Source organism: Sinohyriopsis cumingii, chromosome 17 (genome assembly GCF_028554795.1).
Source record: "Sinohyriopsis cumingii isolate HCF-2022 chromosome 17, ASM2855479v2, whole genome shotgun sequence".
NCBI lineage: Eukaryota > Metazoa > Mollusca > Bivalvia > Unionida > Unionidae > Sinohyriopsis > Sinohyriopsis cumingii.
In genome coordinates, this window is record NC_142977.1 from 37570455 (window position 1) to 37591010 (window position 20556).

The following is a 20556-nucleotide window of genomic DNA, read 5'->3' on the forward strand; positions in this document are numbered from 1 at the left end:
GATCAATTCAATATTGTTAAGTTGCAACTGAAATGAGATTGGGCTTTACTGTCAGTTTGGAAATCATTTCCCTGCATGTAACAAGATATAATTTAAGGTAATTTGGGGGAGAGGGGACTATTAATTGTCAAGATATAAGGACTGGCTGAAAACAATTTTCGATAACTAACTGAGGTAAACAAAGGATTTAAACTACTAAAGAACAGTCCATTTTTACACACTGCAAGTCCCTTACCCATAATATTTCCCTCTCAGGTGCATCAAGATCCACTTGTGTGATGAATATCAGCCTGTATTTGGCCTCGTGTACTTTAACATGGATGTCACGTTCAAATTTGTTCTTATCCAACTGCATGTCCGAGAAAGTTGCCTGATAGTATTTCCCTCCTTTAGGCTGTGTGAAGGACTTCTTCTGTCCTTGCTGAAAACAAATAACTATCATGTTATAAGAAACTGACTAAGATCATCTGTAGATGTACCACAGAAATACTGACCCCATTTCAAGGCCCAAAGCAAAGGACATGAGAGAAAGATGGGTAAGGATAAAAAGCTTTAACTGAAAAATGAACTACTGCTATATTATAAGAAATACATAATATTCCACTGGGTCAAGTAAATCAAACCAAACACTGACCCAATGGCTCTAAAGCCAGGACCAAGGGACAGGACAGGTACATGACAACAGAAACAATGGCTTTTGTTAGCAATTTGGAATCATAATAAATATATAGGCTTTTGAGAGGACCAGATTTTTTTAATAATTTTTTTAGCCATGATATAAGAGACCCGCTTTAAAAATGGCAAGCAAAAGTGAAACTGAGCTTTCTGACTTTCCTGGAAAGAAGAAAAGATAGAAAGTGTGGGATTACTTTGGGTTCCAGAAAAAGGTAGATGGTCTGGCAAATGACATTCTAAACCTGTCGAAAATTATTTGCAAGTTTTGTAAAAAATAATCAATCAATGTTTAGTAATAGACATGTGTACATGATCTGGAATGAAAGCATTTTTGTTGCGATTTTACAATCTTTTTTGGCGAGTCTTGACATACTATTTATTAAAACAACAAACAGAAGAAAAAAGTAATGTTTTCTATTATAATATAGGCTTAAAAGGGTCAATCACACTGTATTTATTTACATTTTTTTAGAACATTCTGTAAAAAAGTTGAACAAAGCTTAAAAATGAGAGTAAAGGGATTGTTTTGACATGTTTTACATTTCTTTATTGTTTTCGATGGGATTCATATAAATGACAGTATTAACCATGCACATTTATGATTACCTTATGTCTTATTTTTTAATAAATACAAAACAAACCATGTTTATATCTGGTTTAATATCAGGAATTATTATATGCTCATTTTTTTCCCCGTTAACTTTACATTGTCAGAATCGTTCAATATTCCCCGATACTGAATGCATGCGACAATACACATATAGCATTCACGTGAATAAAGGAACTACTTTCTTTTGTAAATAAACAGTGGACTCAGATGACAGCACTTTTGATTGTAAACAAATCATGTACACTCGCGTAAGAGGCTCTTTACGTTGTTGCTGTTTAAATTTGTTTCTGAATGAACTAGAACATGTTTTGTGGACTGCAAAAAACCCCAGCTGTTTTGGCACATTCCGCATTGATACACTGTTTCGGATTTAGGCTAGCTACATTATATAAATATCGGAAAATTAGGTCCTTACAAATAACATACAAGTGACAAGGCATATACTGTTTTCTTTAGCTGGTGATAAGAATGGCAAAATAAAATATACTTAGTTTTACATCCTGAATTTCCTCAAAATGTATTTTCTTAATTCTGCAAATCCGAATTACATAAGCCATGTCATTGATTTTCAATCTGGATTACACATTTCGAAACTGTGCTGTAATTTCGATGATAAGTGCAATCGCATCCTCCTTATTGCACTCAAAATGAAATAAGCATTAAATTCCATAGCGTCTTTTTGATAATTGCAATTGAAAGACTTCACATTTTTCCCACATTATGATTTCAAACATTCAATGACAGAAACAGACATATTTGCAGACGTAAACACGCTTCTCCCGCACCACTTCAATCTGATGTATTTCATGTATAATTTGCACAAATGAATCCAGTTCAAAATCACAAACTTTCGTCAAATCGAAACAAAATACCAAAATATATTCATTCCAGATCAAATGTAACAGTTGTTGCAATGTGCATTCATTCACAATATGACTGCAAATTTCAATTTTAACTAGACATGCCATTTTCTTTCGAAAGTTATGTCGAGTGTGCGACTAAGTTCAAATTTATCTGAGCAGAGTTATGTGCAGATTAATAATGATGTCATTGTGTAATGACAAATCTGCGCTTGTGTATTTAGTTTGGAATACGGCATTCATTCATTTACATTGTTTCTTGTAGTGTATTTTGTTTATATAATTAAACCTTAGGTAGAATAAAAAAATGAGCATATCATGGAAAGGTTACTGCATTTGTATGGGAAAATATGAACTCGTTTTGTCTGAAGGATATACTGCACTCACAAGTTCGTGCAGTATTCCATCCAAAAACTCGTTCATATTTTCCCATACAAATGCAGTAACTTATAAATACAATTTTGAACTTCTGTTTGGACAATAAGCACAAAAATCTGCAGCTTACTACACTTGGTGCAAATCAATGTAAACTGCAGAAACAGCCTACACTGCTGCAGTGGGTTTCAGGTCATGAGACAACCGTCACAACACTGTGCTCTCTTTCAAGACAGAAAGAGACTGAAACTGACAATACACTAATAAAAATAATAAGGGAAAGCCTACTACCATTAAGTATGGTGGAACAAAATGCTTTCATATCTTTCATCCAAGAAACTGATACTAGGAATGATCCAATGGGAAGAAAATTACTCATGACTTTAGTTCACAAAGACGTGAGAGGCGGGCTAGATGCAGATTTATCACATATAACGTATGTTGCCATCACACATGATTCATGGAGTGCAATCAACACACAAAGTTATGACACTGTGATTGTACATTACATCTCCCAATGACTGGGAATTAAAATCAGCTGTTCTAAGGACTGATATTTAATAAGGATCTCACACAGGTGAAAACATTGCAGAGAATCTTAGGCAAACTGTCAAAACCTGGAAGGTGCCTGACTGGATAGCCATCACAATATCTACAATAACACCAGTATCAACAATGGGATAAATTTTTTGAAGTATCGCTTAACTCATTCGGCCCCGATCCCGTCTGTAGGCGTGATCCGGTTTCTGCATTCAATGGCCGATCCCGCCTGTAGTCGTGAATTGTTTACTGCATTCAATGGCCAATCCCGTCTCCAGGCGTGATGAATGTGTGTTAGATACAACGTCTGTGATTGGTTAGAAATGGTTGTTTTCCAAGAACTAAACAACTATTAAACCAATCAGAAATGATTTTACTTTCATTTGTGGAAATTTGAATTGTTCAGAAGCAAAAGGCTAAAGTTTGAGAGCGGTTTAACTACACGTGTTCTGTTCATGAAAAATCGTAAATGATGGCGGACAGAAGAGTGATTTTGATGAGAGCAAATATGTGGAGTTTCTCAGGGTTGATCTCGAAAATATTGAGCAAGATGAGGAAAGATATGTTCAGCAGTTGAATATTTTGTGAGATTTAGATTTGGACATAAATGTTTCTAAGATTGAATTGTCCGAAGATGATGCTGACAGCGATGATGACGGATAAACGTTGCACATAAGTTTGTAAATACTGGATAAATAAGTTGTGAAAGGCTTCGACAAATAGGGGAAAAATTACATCAATGTGTCGACAAATTCATTTGAAATAAATGGTGAAAATTTCGTGGATTTTGTTTGGATATAAGAAGAGAAATTAAGATAAGAGTGAATGCATGTGCACGATGTTTTCAAACAGGTAAAAACTATGGGGCACAAGCAACTAGACACAGCTTTGTGCTTCTGAGGCATATCAGCAGATATACTGAAAACAGTGCTGGGGCCGAATGAGTTAATCAGTGTGTGCATGCACAAGGCATAACAAAATTCAATCAAATGACAATTGGGGACACCAATAAACGAAACTGAATGCAAGGACTGGGGAAGAAAAGGTCAACTGCAATAGAAACAGTGATACCACTGATCAAAAAAATACCTGAATCAATGAAATTCTTGAGTGCCCAAAATCGCATGCTATAAAATATTAACACCAAGGAAAGTAAGCACAATATTCCAAATGAACAAAAGTGACTAAGGCAACAGACTGGGACTGTTTTTTTGTTGTTGTTATAAACCTTTAATTATTAAAAATTACTAATTGGAAGAAGGAATTTCCACTTTGGACTGGGGACTATCACCAATAAAAGAGACTGTAATGTTATAAATGCAGAATACTGTTGTGGGGCTATGGAGATGCTAAAACAAAATAGTTTTTTTGAGGGGTGGGGGGCAATTGAGAAAAGTTATATACTCATACAAAATAACCGAAAATTCAAATCTGAAGAAAAGAAAATAACATATTTTCATTGAAGTATTTAATATACTTACAATCAAACAAGGGACTAACAATCTACTGACCAAAAGAATTTCCATAATTTCCAGATAACAAGATTTTCTAGAGAAGAAACACAACAGCTTAAGAAGTTTTCTGTTTGAAAACCCCATGAAATAAATTTCTGTTTGAAAACCCCATGGAATAACTTTCTGTTTTGGAGGAGTCTCATTAACAAGATGTGAAAGATATTCGGGCAAATTCCCAATTTTTTACAATCTTTCAGATTTTGTTAAAAATGTCATTGATTTAGTTATTGACCAGAGTATTTTAAGATGACAAATACGTGTATTCCTTTGTAAGATTGTACGTGGTGAGCAGTTTGTTTTCTGTTTGAAATTTTAATGTATTTTCTCAAGTCCACTAAATTTGTTCTTGTTTGTCGAGTACTGGTATGTGTATCTTTCCTGGCCACCTCTGATAAATATCAAACCTGTGTATTGGCATCCCACTCAAAGTTTCCCTGCCTAAGATATTAATAGTGCAGCTACTGTATAGTAAGCCCCAGTATCAACACTTCCTATTTTTTTTCAACAAACTCTTTAATGTCCGCATAATGAAATTTGCAAGGTTTAAATATAACAAGCTGAATTATTCATTTAATTTGGGGGTGGGTGGGTGTTATTTTACTATAAAGCAGAACAAGATATTTTTTTTCAGCAAGAGATAGAAGGAAATTTGAAAACCAAGTCTGGCCCCTGCAACATAAAATTAATTTGTTGGTTTCTAATACAACTGCAGATTACTGTGGTATGTCTCGCACTATTTTCATAAATATCGCAATACAAAATTTGTTAGGTAGGGTTTGTTTAGTAAACCGCTTAAGCAATCAAGTGTGTTAGCTCAAGTTTGAAGTATGTGCATAGAAGAAAATACTCCACTTGCTGTTGTGCTTTACAAAGTCAGGCACCATCAAACTGTAGTTCCGAAATATAGTTTTGCTGGATATTGCAGATGGCTTGTCCTTTCCTGAATTACAGCTGTGGTTTCAACAATTTGCCAATGACTAATATTGATCACACTTGTACACCAACTACCAAATTAATCAAATTTTGCCCTTTATAGATGAAGTAAAATCCAACCTCAAACAAACATTGCCGCTGATCATGCACATGCCATTAATCTTTAATAAAGATGGCTTGAACATTCTCATTCAAGCAATGATGTGCAATAACTTCTGCTCTTTAACATGTAACTATTTTTGATTAACCTAACTTCAAATTAAATGGGTTGTTCCCTTTTGTGTACTTTTACCTATAGAAGCTGTTATTCCACTCATAAATGCATTATAAGTTTGTACAAAATGACATCACCATGTACCAGTACCTTTTTTTTTCCCAGCAAACTCTCTGAATATCATTTTAGGCCATTCAACATTCAAGTGTTTATCATGTGTCTTTGATGGTAATTTTAACATGTACTCTTTCCAGTTGCTGTGTCTACAAAGAGCAATTTCTGTAGAATTTTTTAAAATCACTTCACGACCTGTTTCATTTAAGTATGTAGGTTGTGTTTGCAACTGCAGCTTGTACTCATTTGGCAGATGTTTTAACTTTTTAGCTGTCCCTCAAACACCTTTTTCAAGTACACCAATGACTTCTCCAGTTTCACTAATGTTTTCCTTGACTTCCCCAATCACCAGTGGCAAGTATCCAAAAGTCTTTGCAGTTGCTTGTGTTGTTATTTTAAAATTGATATTCTTGGTACACTTAGCTATCTTATGAACTGTATCCAGTTGTTCTTCTGCTTCAAACAGGAGAATTAACAGAGAATTAACATTGCAACATGGAATGTGAGGACAATGTATGAGGCAGGAAAAACAGCACAGGTAGCAGCAGAGATGAGGAACTACAACCTATCCCTAATGGGCATTAGTGAGACAAGATGGACTCAATTTGGACAAAGAAGACTGATGACAGGAGATATGCTACTGTATTCAGGACATGAGGAAGATAATGTGCCTCATACACAGGTGGTGGGGCTCTTGCTGTCAAAGCAAACATATAATGCACTGATAGGATGGGAATCACATGGGCCCAGAATCCTCACGGCAACGTTTAGGACCATGAAGGAGAAAATAAGGATGAACGTCATACAGTGCTACGCTCCAACAAATGACAGTGAAGAAAAAGATAAGGACCAGTTTTACAACAGACTACAGAATATAGTAGAGAACTTCCCAGTAAAAGATATCAACATCCTCATGGCTGACTTCAATGCCAAAGTTGGGTCAGACAACACAGGGTATGAACAAGCCATGGGGATACAAGGCCTGGGCGAGATGAACATAAATGGAGAGAGATTTGCAGACAATTGTGCACTGAACAACCTGGTCATTGGGGGGTACCATCTTTCCCCACAAGAGACTCCACAAGAACACTTGGATATCACCAGACCATGTGACAGAAAATCAGATTGACCACATCTGCATAGCTGAGAAGTTCAGAAGATCCCTGCAAGATGTTAGGGTGAAGAGGGGAGCAGATGTGACATCTGACCACCACTTAGTTGTCGCAAGGCTGTAACTTAAGCTGAAGAAGAACTGGATGGGAACCAAAGAGAAGAAAACAAAGTATAACATCAGCCTGTTGAAAGATGCAAAAACTAAAGAAGAATACAGACTGACGCTTAACAACAAGTACCAAGTGCTACAAGAACTTCTTGAAGATGAGGAAGACAATGCAAACAACAGATGGCAGAAAGTTAAAGAGGCAATAAAATGAACATGCCAAGAAGTACTAGGCCCCATGAAGCACCAGCAGAAAGAATGGATTTCAGCCGAAACATTGCACAAAACCCTGGAGCGTAAACAGAAAAAAGCAGCAGTAAATAGCAGTAGGACAAGAACTAAAAAAGTAAAGATACAAAAAGAGTACACTGACGCCCCCAGAGAAGTGAAAGGAAGCATCAAGATAGACAAGAGAAACTATGTTGAAGGAATGGCAGCAGAGGCAGAAGAAGCAACAAGAAGTGGAAACATGAAGAAGCTGTATGACATCACCAAGAAGCTGTCTGGCAAGTACAGCAAAACAGAGAGACCCGTAAAGGACAAACAGGGAAAGACCACAGCAAGTACAGAACACCAAATTAAGAGATGGGCAGAACATTTTGAAGAATTGTTGAACAGGCCAGACCCACTAAATCACCTAGAAATCCACCCAGCCAATGCAGATCTGCCCATAAGCTGTGACAATCCCACCAGAGATGAGATCAGGAAATCATTCAGCTGAAGAATGGCAAGGCAGCTGGACCTGATGGCATCCCAGCAGAAGCCCTCAGAGCAGACTTAGATGCTTCAGTGGAAATGCTATACCACCTCTTTGCGAAGATCTGGGAGGAAGAAGAAATACCGACTGACTGGAAGGAGGGACACCTCATCAAGATCCCAAAGAAAGGTGACCTCAGCAACTGCTCCAACTACAGAGGAATCACACTCATATCAGTACCAGGGAAAGTCTTCAACCGGGTCCTCTTGGAGAGGATGAAGGAGGCCAATGACCCACAATTACAAGATGAAGCGGGCTTCTGGCAGAACAGATCGTGTACAGACCAAATAGCTACTCTTCGCATCATAGTCGAGCAATCGTTGGAGTGGAATTCTTCACTCTACATCAGCTTTATCGATTATGAGAAGGTATTCGACAGCACAGACCAAGAGACACTCTGGAAACTTCTTCGTCACTATGGCATCCCAACCAAGCTGGTGAACCTGATCAAGAACACTTACAATGGAATGTCCTGCAGAGTCATTCATGCAGGACAGCACAGACAGCTTCCTAGTGCAGACTGGCGTGCGGCAAGGCTGCTTGCTGTCGCCATTTCTCTTCCTTCTCGCCACTGACTGGATTATGAAGACGTCCACCAATGGGTGGAGAAATGGGATCCAGTGGACATTGTGGAGTCAACTTGAGGACCTGGACTTCGCCGATGACCTAGCACTCTTGTCCCATAGTCAGCAGCAAATGCAGGACAAGACCGACGTACTGGCAGCCACATCAGCACAGGTTGGCCTCAACATCCACAAAGACAAGACCAAGATCCTCAAGATCAACTATGCCAGTAACAACCCAGTCACACTGAAAGGAAGTCCCCTGGAAGAGGTGGAGTCCTTCACGTACCTGGACAGCATTATCAACCAGCAGGGTGGCACAGACGCAGATGTCAAGGCAAGGATCGGAAAGGCGAGAGCAGCTTTCATACAGCTCAAGAACATCTGGAGCTCCAAAGAAATTTCCTTAACTACCAAGATCAGACTGTTCAACTCCAATGTGAAGTCAGTCCTACTGTATGGAGCAGAGACCTGGAGAACCACCAAGTTGACCATAAACAGAGTCCAGACCTTAATCAACAGCTGCCTAAGAAAAATTCTACAGATACGCTGGCCAGACACCATCAGCAACACCAACCTGTGGCAGAGAACCTCCCAGCTTCCGGCAGAGGACAAGATCAATAAGAAAAAGTGGGGTTGGATAGGATACACCCTATGTAAGTCACCAACCAACATTACCAGACAGGCATTGAAATGGAACCCTCAAGGCAAGTGGAGAAGGGGACAACCAAGAAACACCTGGCGACGCGACCTTGAGGCGGACATCACTAAGATAGGTCACACCTGGAGTCAGCTTGATGGCGTGGCACAGGACAGAAGCCTCTGGCAATCTTCTGTGGGCGGCCTATACCCCGGCAGGGGTGACGGGCAAAACTAAAGTTGTCATTAATCACTTTAGACACATGTGCATATCATTGAGTCAAATAGATGACACTGGTTGGCCTCGTGAAAATATTTGTGCAGGATAGCTTTGGTTCTCAAGCATGATACAAACATAAATGACAAGACTTTCATTTGCATCCAAATTGTCAATGGAAGGTGTTTCATTGATTGTGGAAAGAAATCAATGGTGGTGCTGCCACTCTTGTCACTCAATGCGTTTTGAAAATCTTTAAAACATAATAACACGATCAATCACCAGCCATCAGCACAATCATGTGAAACCAATCACACTTCAACCATCATAAAATCATATTCAGCAACAGTTGTTTTTTCTGATCCAGGGTGCCAATGATTAGTGCAACTGTGTTTGGAAATATATCACTATGCTTGGATGGTTTGGGTGTTGCCTCTGCAGAGAAGTCAGTGAGTGACAGTGAAAGTATCTGTGAATTTTCTTTTTCATTATTCCATTGAATAATACAGTATATAATACAATCATGTCCTCATATTGTATATGATCTCAAGCAAACACATGTAATACAAATCCAACTCTAGTTCAAATACATGTAATACAAATCCAACTCTAGTTCAAACACATGTAATACAAATCCAACTCTAGTTCAAACACATGTAATACAAATCCAACTCTAGTTCAAACACATAACTGATGAGGAATGATTATTGGAACTTTGTGTTTGATGTGGAGCAAAGAAGTTTCAGTTCAAAGGAACTTAAAGTTCCATCGGTCTCAAAAAGTACAGGGAAAAAAGTTGGTTGTGATATTCCTGCTGCATAGACAAAACTACCAGGAACACCAAGGAGTAAATACTGTTGCGAAAAACACATTCCTGGATAGAATTACTGTGATATACCTGTCAACTCGCACACTGGGTGAAAAAAGACTCCAGGTTATTATTATTTTTTCCATACCTACCTCCCTATTTCATAATATCTCCTAATTTTGCAGAGAACTCTATCATTAGCAGCAGAGGGGCTGTACAGACCGAAACTTTTTGCACAATAAACCCCTCCAGGAAACTATTCCTCGATAGAGGGCTTATTTCGACGAAATAAACCCTTCTATTCAGAATACAGGACAAAAAAAAATGTCCCCCGAAAACTCGAAGAGTTTCCAGGGACAAACTCGTTGAGTTTGCACTGACAACTTGGGTTACTTCAATAAATCTGAAACAGTTTCCGTGGCGGGGTCGTTATTGAAAAATCCATGGGTCGGGTCCATCCCCTCTGCTGCTCTGGGAAATGAGTTTCCAAGGAAAAACATTTTTATGTTAGCGGAATCAAATCATTGACAAATAAATAATGGCAAATATTGGAGAAGCACATACGACTAGATTAGCTCGAGAACGTCTCGAAGCAATTCAGAAATTTCTTCCTGTCCGTGATAGTGTCAGACAAAAATTACAACTAAGACAGCAAGCACGGGAAGGCTTTGCAGAGACTACGGAGGAATTATTTAAACCCGTGACCAAAGCTACTGAAAAATCCGCAGCTGTTACCAAAGAGGCTTTAATAGAGCAAAGGAAAATTTTACAGGATATTTCAGCTGGACTTAAACCCCCGCCTCCACCCGATGAAGTTGTTGTGTCAGTACCTGCTGGTAAGCGAGTAACAGGGAGAATTACTGACCCCGCCAAAAGATTTACGCCGGATTATATTGAACTTCTTAAAAATGTACCAGAAGAGAAATTACCTGAGACAATACTGTTAGGATTGATTAGAAGAGATGTGTCTTTAAACCCAGAACACGGTTCTATGACAGATGATAATTTTATCAAATATTCGTATCGTATACGTGAAAATAAAAAACAAATCAGCAGGGACGATACAAAATACGATAGACTTGTAGATGCTATACGTAAACTTGAAATTCCACCATCGCAACCTCAAGAAGAAAAATCACCGTTGCAACACACAGAACGACAACAATATCCTTCACGGCGAAGAGCAATAGATCCTGACCTAACTCCGTTAAGTGAATACGAGGCTGCATCTGAAGGAAGTCCGCGGGGCCAAAAATTCAAACAAACTAGGTCGCCGATAATTAGCTTAACAACATCTTCTGAAAGTTTGCCTCAAGACATTTTATCCCCAAGAATTGTACCATCAACAGGGGAGGGTTTAGGATCCGGTTTTATTGCCTGCCCTAATAATATCATCGATGATGTATCACGGTTGGAAGTTCTCATCGGAGGAAGACGTGCCGGAAACAATTCTCCGGAAATTATAAATGAAGCCGCAGATATCTGTCAGAGACTATTTCAGCGTGGCATCATGGATATCAGCATCTACCGGGGGCTCATTGATGAACTCGCAGACGGTTACCACAGCGACTAATAATTAAATTTGCTAGCAAATTCAGTTAGATAAACAATAATTAAATAAAATGATACTACACGATTCTTTTCGCAGACCAAGAAGTGTCAGAGTAGTAAACTCACGATTACCAGTATACGAGGTTGTTTACGGAGATGGAGTCGGTGATGTTGTTAGGGATTTAGTCACAAGAATCGCCTAGCACAGCTGATACGAAAAAAAAACCCAGTCGAGAGGTTGGTGCCAGTAAAACTACCATCCACTGAAGCTATGCCGGCAACTGTTAGTAGCGTAGTAAATAAGGCCGTAAATCAGAAATTAGCTGAGATCGCAACAGCAGGAATTACCTCCAAAGCGTTGCAAGATAGTGTAACTGCTAATTTGATAGCTGGTAGTGGTTTCCGGTGACGATAACATTTTAATTAGATCATCACAAATAATAATAATGTTTGCACGAAAATCCAATGACGCGTTTGATATGTCCAAACCAGTACTTAAAGATGATTCTGTACGTGATTTTCAATATTATTCTTATGAAGCACGTGATCCTAACCAACGCGGAAGAATTGAACTACAGGTCCAGGATACAAGTAGATACTTCTTGCCCGCTGAGGCCTTCATCGAAGTTGAAGGTAGGCTTTTAAAGAATGATAACACTAACTACGGAATCGGCGACCGAGTTGGATTTGTTAACAACGGCATCATGGCGTTATTTAAATCCGCTATTTACATGATAGATGGAAAAGAAATTGAAACAATTCATGATAACGTCGACGTTGCCACAACAATTCTCGGGTTGGCGAGATACTCGGATGATTACACCAGATCAGCCGGACCATCAATGATGTTTGCAAAGGATATAACCGACAGCCCCGAGAACAGGAATGTAACAATGAATAATGCCGGTGACGCAGTTGCATCGATGAACGAAAATTTTAATTTGGGTTTTGCAACACGTAGATCGATGTTAAGTGGAGATGAAGAGTTCTCAGGTGTGATTCCATTGTCTCACATCTTTGGATTCTGCAGAGATGTCCACAAGGTCATATTCGGTGCCAAACACACAGTTGTACTTGTGCGAAAACCTGATGATAATGACGCTATCTGGCGAGATGCTGCTGTTGCCCCTGGTCAGGTAATACTAACTAAACTGTGGTTGTGGTTGTGGATGCCAGTGTTGTCTCCGTCAATCACCGAAGAACAACGACTGTTGTCTTTCATGGACACGGGCGGTAAATCACTGCTATCCTGGAAAACAACAACCACAGACGTTATTCAGGGTGATAATGGTGGGTTGTTTACATGGCATATATCATCGCAACAAGGAGTATCAGCACCACGACATATTTTCATTGCATTTCAATACCGTGCTAGAACAGATAGCCAGGAAAGAAATCCAATGGTATTTGATACACTTGGAGTTTCTGAAGTTTCGTTGAGAATAAATGGGCATCAGGAGCCATCTGAGGATATATTAATAGATTTCGAACATCATCGTGTCGCACGCGCGTATCATCGTCTGATGTCATTTATGGGGCGCGACCTTAATGTAGACACTGGCCTGCAAATATCACAGCGAGACTTTATGAGTTTATATCCGATTTATTACTTTTCGCTGGAACATCTTGATCTGGTTAAACAATCTGTTGTCGACCTACATTTCCGAGCTCGTGTAGGTGTTCCTGCTGGTGGTTACAGAGCGATTGCTGTCATACTCTCCGATAAAGCAATGCTGCTTGAAGGTGTTGGCGGACGAATGAGGGTCATCGACGCTCCAATCGAGAATATGTAACGCAATTAAAATCAAACTTAGGATATAATGTCATACAGTCATGTTAATGTCACCTTGACTTCCGGTCAAACGAAGAAATTGCAATCAAAGAACGCAAGCACGTGCGGGACATCAATAACACTAAAACGAGATCAGATTACTGGTGGTCCAAACAAATTGTCGTTGACTAATACTCAGCTTAAACATTTTAATAAGGCACTAACAGCAAAAACCGGTGTCCGACTTGATTTCTCTGCTGCAGCTATCAAGGACATGACTAAAACCGGTGGAATATTTCCTCTTCTCGCAGCAATACCGGCGTTGATTGCCGCGGCAGCACCAGCCGTAGCAAAAGCCGCAGCACTCGGTGCAGTTGGAACTGCAGCTGGAATGGCACTAAAAAAGGCAACGGGAAAAGGATACAAGAAAAAAAAGGGACGCGGTCTAAGACTACCAGGAACTCCACCATCATGGTATCCAAAAAAATTCTAACGCCGTTGAGCAATTTTGATTTACTCGATGCTGTTAAAAAATTGCGTGTAAAACATTTCAGAGGCGTATTTATGCGAGATCAATTACCGCAACGACCGAATAATCCAGAAACTGGCATTATCAATCTCGACAACAAAGATGGTCCGGGAACTCACTGGGTTGCTTACGCGATCGATCCACGTGGAATTATCTATTTTGATTCGTACGGTTTAGCACCGCCAGTTGAGTTTCTCAAGTATGTCAGCAGATTTTCTAATGTTCCAGTGTGGCAGTCGACGTTACCAACACAAACATTAATTGATCCGCCCATTTGTGGGAGGGAGGTTTTAAATGTTCTTGATGCAATCTCAAGAAATCCAGCAACTCCTCCTCATAAAGTAGTGTATGAATATACCGCATCGAGAAATGCTAGCATTTGAAAAACAGCAATAAGAATAATGGTGGATATTTACGGAAGACCTTTCACACGAGGAGGTAAACCAAGCACAGATGCTGATCTCTCAAAATATGCGACCAAAGATGAAGTCGATAATCTTTTGAATATAGCTGGAGTTGACCCAGATGAAGTTGCTATTTTCCAAGACAGGCAAGGAAAACTAAGAACGAGCAACATTAAGTGGAATGATATAATTCGCAGAGTTCTTGGAGCTACCAAGGATAACTTCGTTGCATTTAGTGATGGCGGCCGGATCAAGGACTCGAATATATCAATCGCAAGCATCAAAGACAGTATTGATAAAGGTGTTGATAAATGTGTGAAAAAAGCCGGTGACACGATGACAGGCGAACTCAGCATGAGCGGCAACAAAATAACCGCGTTAGCGAATCCCGAATCCGACCAGGATGCGTCAAACAAACAATACGTGGACATCGTCAACGGTAAACTAAATACGCTGCGTGCAGAGCATGATGTTCACGTGGGCGCGTTTACAAGATTTCGAAGAAACTTCGTAAAAACTGATGAGGTCGTGGATAAGTTCTTTGGGACTCCTCCAGTCGTCGATGTAAAACTCGCTGATGTAAAGACCGACATTAACACGATCAAACAAACACAGCAGGATATCGTATCGGGTATTCCTGATATCGTTAACAAAACCAGTTTGATTAAAGTTCCCACTGGAGTTACTCCGGGGCATATCACCAACATCGTATTCACGGTATCATCGGGATTCGCAACATGGTCACGACAAAATAACACTATCAAATATACAGCAACAGCCACCGGTGTTTACAGGTTGTCTGTGTTTTCAGCCGCTAAATTTGAAATCTTCACAACATATCCTTGGAGACATTCCACCGATAAGTATTCCGGGGTTTGCACTGTAATACTAAACAGTGGAACCGAGGAAACATTTATGCTTGAAGCCGAGGACGATAGTTTAACAGCAACATCTTACTGGTTTTGTTTGGAATTCGTCGCTGCAACGCCTCAATTGGTTACCGCGTAATTGAATAATGTCAACGACGCCAGATGCTCAACAATATCGATACAATCAAGTCCGTGAGTGGCAATCTGAGTTAAAAACTGTCATCGAAGTAACTAGTCAAAAAGTAAAAAAATACAAGCGCCGCATAACAGTGCTGGATATTATGGTTTATTCAGTATCTGCCGTTGTTGCATCTGCCGGAGCAATACTATCAGCGGTCACTCCGGTAACTGCAGCAGTCGCCGCCACGATCTGTGTTTCCGCGGCCACAACAACAGCTGGAGTTTTCGGCATCATAGCAAAAAAAATATCATCATGTGCTAACACAAAATTACACGATTACACGACAAAATTAAATACAGCCACGACCGCATATCAGAAATTATCATCGCTGATATCATCATCGTTAGACGTGCAAAGTAGCGACGCTACGATATCAGATTCTGAATTCAAACTAATGTCAGATGCGTACAATGACTATTTGAAAACTAAACAAATAAATAATGTCAATAGAACTGCTTCAACAAATAGTCACAAACACAACACCGGTAAGGACCACAATGATCTCAGTGTCCTCGACGACACCAGAATTCGGTATTAATTTTCGAACTCCAATTCCAGTGAGTGAAATCGCGTTAGCAAAGCTCAGTGTGTATCACAGCTGGCCCAATGTTAGGTCGGCATCATTTGGTGGTCTGCAGCCAAATAATTCATTCGTGTTCGGGAAAAGCAAAGCCGACTCCGGCGAACAGGGTGAACTTGACTGGAATACAATTACACTTCCCACTGGGAGTTATCAGATCGAAGAAATCAATAATGAGATACAACGCCAAATAAAACGAATCACCGGCAAGGAAGCCAAAATATCTATAACAGCTCATGAACCAACGCTGTCTGCGGTCATTGAAATCTCAACGCCAGGATACGCCGTGGATATTTATAACAGCTCAATCCGAACATTATTAGGATGGCCAAAGGCCCCCGAGGTTAAACCTCGTCCACCAAAACCTGAAAAATCGGATTTTATGACCTATAAAGAAGCACTACACGACCTCGAGTACAATTATTATTTACTCCTTGCAGATCAATTACTAGCAAGAAAAAGTACTTTAATGCCCGATACTTGGAGTATAGAAGCTCCACGTGTTAAGGGGGGGCAGGAGCTCCGTGTTTACCGTCTAGATGATATAGAATCTGAATTATTTATTCCGATCAATCTAGTACATAAACAACAGCTACAACTCCTGCGAGTATATTTCCAAGATTATATTTCTGATTTAACAAGTCCGCGTGATAATATTATCACAACCATAGAAAAACTAAACAAACTCGCATCGGCCATGGAAACTATAAATCTAAGAATAATTCAGGCTTTACTGGATCTTAAAGACTATATCGATGATAATTATAGACAGATAGCCAGAGCAGATTTTGCAATTAAATATGGTATTCAAGTGAATGATATTTCAGATTTTAAATTTCCTGGATATAACGTGCCCGAGCTGAGAAAATCAGTCTCTGATCTCATCGATCAATCTTTCGAAGATATTCTTGCCGCGTACGAACGAATAAAACCACAACCTGTTATTCTCAAGCACGACAACAGTACAGCATCCGATGGCAGACACATCTCACCCGGGATCGTAAATATCACAGATGTTATTGCGGTCAATCTTGTATGTGACGTCATCGATGGCAGTTACAGCGCATCAGATACTACGACGGCAAACAGGGGTTTATCCTGTATACGTTCACACCAAGAGACCCCCCTGGTTTTCTGATTGTGCAAGAACCAATCAATCCGGTCTATCTACGGTGTCATAACCCGTGGTTGTCAACGATAAATTTCAAACTCACCGACCAGAGGGGGAATTTGTTGGACCTGCGTGACGAGACTGTTAGTATAAACTTACTGGTGAAGTCCTAAGTCAAGGGATCCATAATATTTATAATAGTTTTTTTTTCTGCACTGATCCATTTTCGTCATTTTATCGTGCAAATACCCTATCAAAACCAGCATAAGTTATCGTTGAAAGTGCTAGCACGCATTTAAAAAAAAACGGTTGTGTATAATGTATCAACCCGAGTACATTCATGCACGAGTTCATATTCATGATAAGCAAATTCTTTACGAGGCAATAAAAACCGCATTTCAAATACAGACATTCCCAGAACAGTATTTCCCCGTTAAAATAGTTATTGACGTGTATGGTGACGAAGACTTCTTGTTAACTCCGTCACAATTAACAGAGCTACAGCAAAATCATATGATCATAGTTTGGTGTCAACGAGAACAGATTATGAACTATTCTCATTCCTGTATTGATGTTGAAACGCTTAAGCAAATCCTGAAAATCTGAAAGCGCCCTTCACTTGAGAAACTCTTTGAGTTTCCAAGGGCAAAAAAAATAATACACTTTTTTTTTTACCCGTGGAAATGTGCTTTACACTCCAAGCGGGGGGGGGGGGCGCTAGCGTTCTCAGGTTCTACTTTCACTTTGTGCTGTGAGTCACACGCTATGCGGTTTATACTTCCTTGTCGGCCTCGTAGTCAGAAACACTAGTATTTTTGTCAGAAATGCAAGGCATTTCCGTGTCTAGATTCTTTATATAACCTTTTAACCGTCTCACCCTGGTGCTAATTAATTTTCGAGTCTCATACTCTTGTGACAATCCAAGACGAATCTTCTCAACTGCACGGCACAGTGGAATAAATTCAGATACCTGATTTTCAGTTATCCCGGCAAGTGATCTGTAAACACGATCTTGCAAACCCTTAATGAACCTATAACGAGCAGGGAGATTGTTCTTCCCCAAGCGTGATAGCTCATTCAAGGATTCAAAATCTGACATAATTGTTTCAGTGTCTAGTAAAATATTAAAACCTCGCTGTTGTAATTCTTTAATTTCAACAAGTATGGTATTTATATTTTCGTGATTCATATTATTATATATTTTTATATTTTTAATAGAAACACTTTGCATGAGAAACGCTAGCTTTCCAAAACAAAACGAGACAGTCGGAAACATTTATCCCCTGCAAGGGCCTAGATCGTCAAATAACGTTCTAGAACCCCACGAGGACTGCTTCCGACATGACAATACAACATGTAACACGAAACACTTTATCCCCTGCAAGAGCCTCTAGATCGTCAAATAACGTTCTATAGGCTCAAGAGGACGTGTTTAGTGAATTGACAAGGACAAACATATAACACGTAACTTATCCTAAGGACGGACCCCTCTGACTGCCAAGTGACTCAGAGGCACATTTATTTACAAGACGAGACAGCCCTGGCTTCTAGGATCGAGTTCTCTAGCAGGCCCGGCAAACATTTATTTGACAACACAAACAACCTTTACCTCTGATTCGAGTATCACAGCAAGCAAAGGTACAATGAACATGTAATCTTATCCTAAGAGACGGTACAGAACAGACAACCTTTACCTCTGATTCGAGTATCACAGCAAGCAAAGGTACAATGAACATGTAATCTTATCCTAAGAGACGGTACAGAACAGACAACCTTTAACCTCTGATTCGAGTATGACAGCAAGTAAAGGCACAATGAACATGTAATCTTATCCTAACTTATCCTAAGACCTTATCCTATGACGACACAAACATACACAGGTGGGTCATTTTCTACGGTCAGCAGCAGAGCAAAACCATCCATTGAATCGACCATTGGATGGTGCACAAAAGACACCCGCCATTGGCGGATTAAATTTATGGTTTTGCTTGCGCGTGCTGACTTTCGATCGACCCAAAGGTCTTAGGGAGCGATTTCGTATATAACCCAACTGTTACTTGCGAGTTGGAAATTCGCTCTAGCAGTGGGCGGGACTTGTTTAAAATATTTTAATTGTATGTTTTCTTAAGCGCGGTCATATAACAAGCACAGAAGAGCAAAACAGTCGGATATATTCAGTAAAACGAGGATATTGTTTGTAAAAAAATATATATTCTACGGTAAATAAATGATTACATGTTATGAACTCGATAAAATATTTTATCAAGGTGGCTTTCTTAGGGGGAGCAAATCCTCTGACCAGCAACGACAACTCTGCAAAGCGTTACACACTCTCGGAGGAGTTATCGTCGTTTGTGTCAACGATAAGAGTTATATAACAGAATGAAATCTTCTGTTTGAGCTTCTTTGAAAATGCTGTTTTGTAGATCCCATCTGCGACATGCTGTACAGAAGGTGGACAAATACCGAAATACCTACCGGCTGCGCTCATTGATTGAAATATTATTTCTTCACGAGTCTCAACATTCACAGATTTCACTGCTCTTCTTATAGCTGTTTTACATTTAACTCTTCCTCGTATGGTATTCTTGCTCTGAGTGATCGCTTGAAGGTTTTCAATACTGTTATCAAGTCTGTTCCCGTTAATATGATCAATGACAAGGCCTTTAGGGATCTCTCCGTTAAAAACCTCATAGACGAAACGATGACATAAATACCTCCCTTTCCTAACAGTAAATCTTAAATAACCAGCATTATCAACTGTACCAACTTGTTTCCTCAGCCTGTAGTTTCTCACTATGCCATCTCGGTTTGCCTCATAATTTGGAATAGTTGGATGTCGGACGAATTCTTGATTCATTATACTATAAGCAAATCATTGTCTAATTCATAATTTGTCTGAAAACTTATTTATGTAATCACGCTCGCATTTGAGAGCGTTATCACAGTCTGGATTTTTTTTATCATAATACCGTTTTAGTTCTCGATAGCGTTTTCCACCACACGCTGAACATAATTGCGTTTTTCCTCGTACTCCAATGCCGCATCTGATACACGGTATCGGTCCTAGACTCCCACCGCAGACCTGTTGAGCATGTTGTCCACAGTATTCGCCTCTGCAGGGTTTGCTACACGGCGCTGATGAATTTAGTTTGATCCACTTGCATTGGTTCATCATATAATATATTTGTCTATTTAAATATTTGTCTTAATTATAATAATGGGTTTTGAAAGACTATCCAGAATAAAACCCATATCAGGTTCTAGATTTGATCTTGACCAGTTAACCGCTGATCCACGACGAAGAGAGTTAGCAGAGGTAATTGGTGTTATCAAGAATGCCAAAGAAGAGTTTCGTCGTGATGGTGCCGCACACACGTGGTCTTCATATAAAATTATCCTCGGAAACGCGAGCATTTCTCGTGACCGTATCATTGATGCTACCATGAACGATACAATCGCGCGTAACATAATTGGGTATCTCGACGATAGAAGATATTTCGTACAGATAAAATTTATTGT

At 39.6% G+C, this 20556-nt stretch overlaps 1 protein-coding gene across 4 annotated transcripts in view; it reads right to left on the minus strand.

Annotated features, from left to right (window-relative positions):
- Nucleotides 1-20556, minus strand: part of LOC149778444 (signal transducer and activator of transcription 1-alpha/beta-like) — a 164515-nt gene that overhangs the window by 64914 nt on the left and 79045 nt on the right. For all 4 annotated transcript variants that reach the window (XM_089939280.1, XM_089939279.1, XM_089939278.1 and 1 more), the window contains exon 12: nt 236-421. In XM_089939280.1, the coding sequence (XP_089795406.1) occupies nt 236-421 (186 nt within the window). The remainder of the gene's footprint in view (nt 1-235; nt 422-20556) is intronic.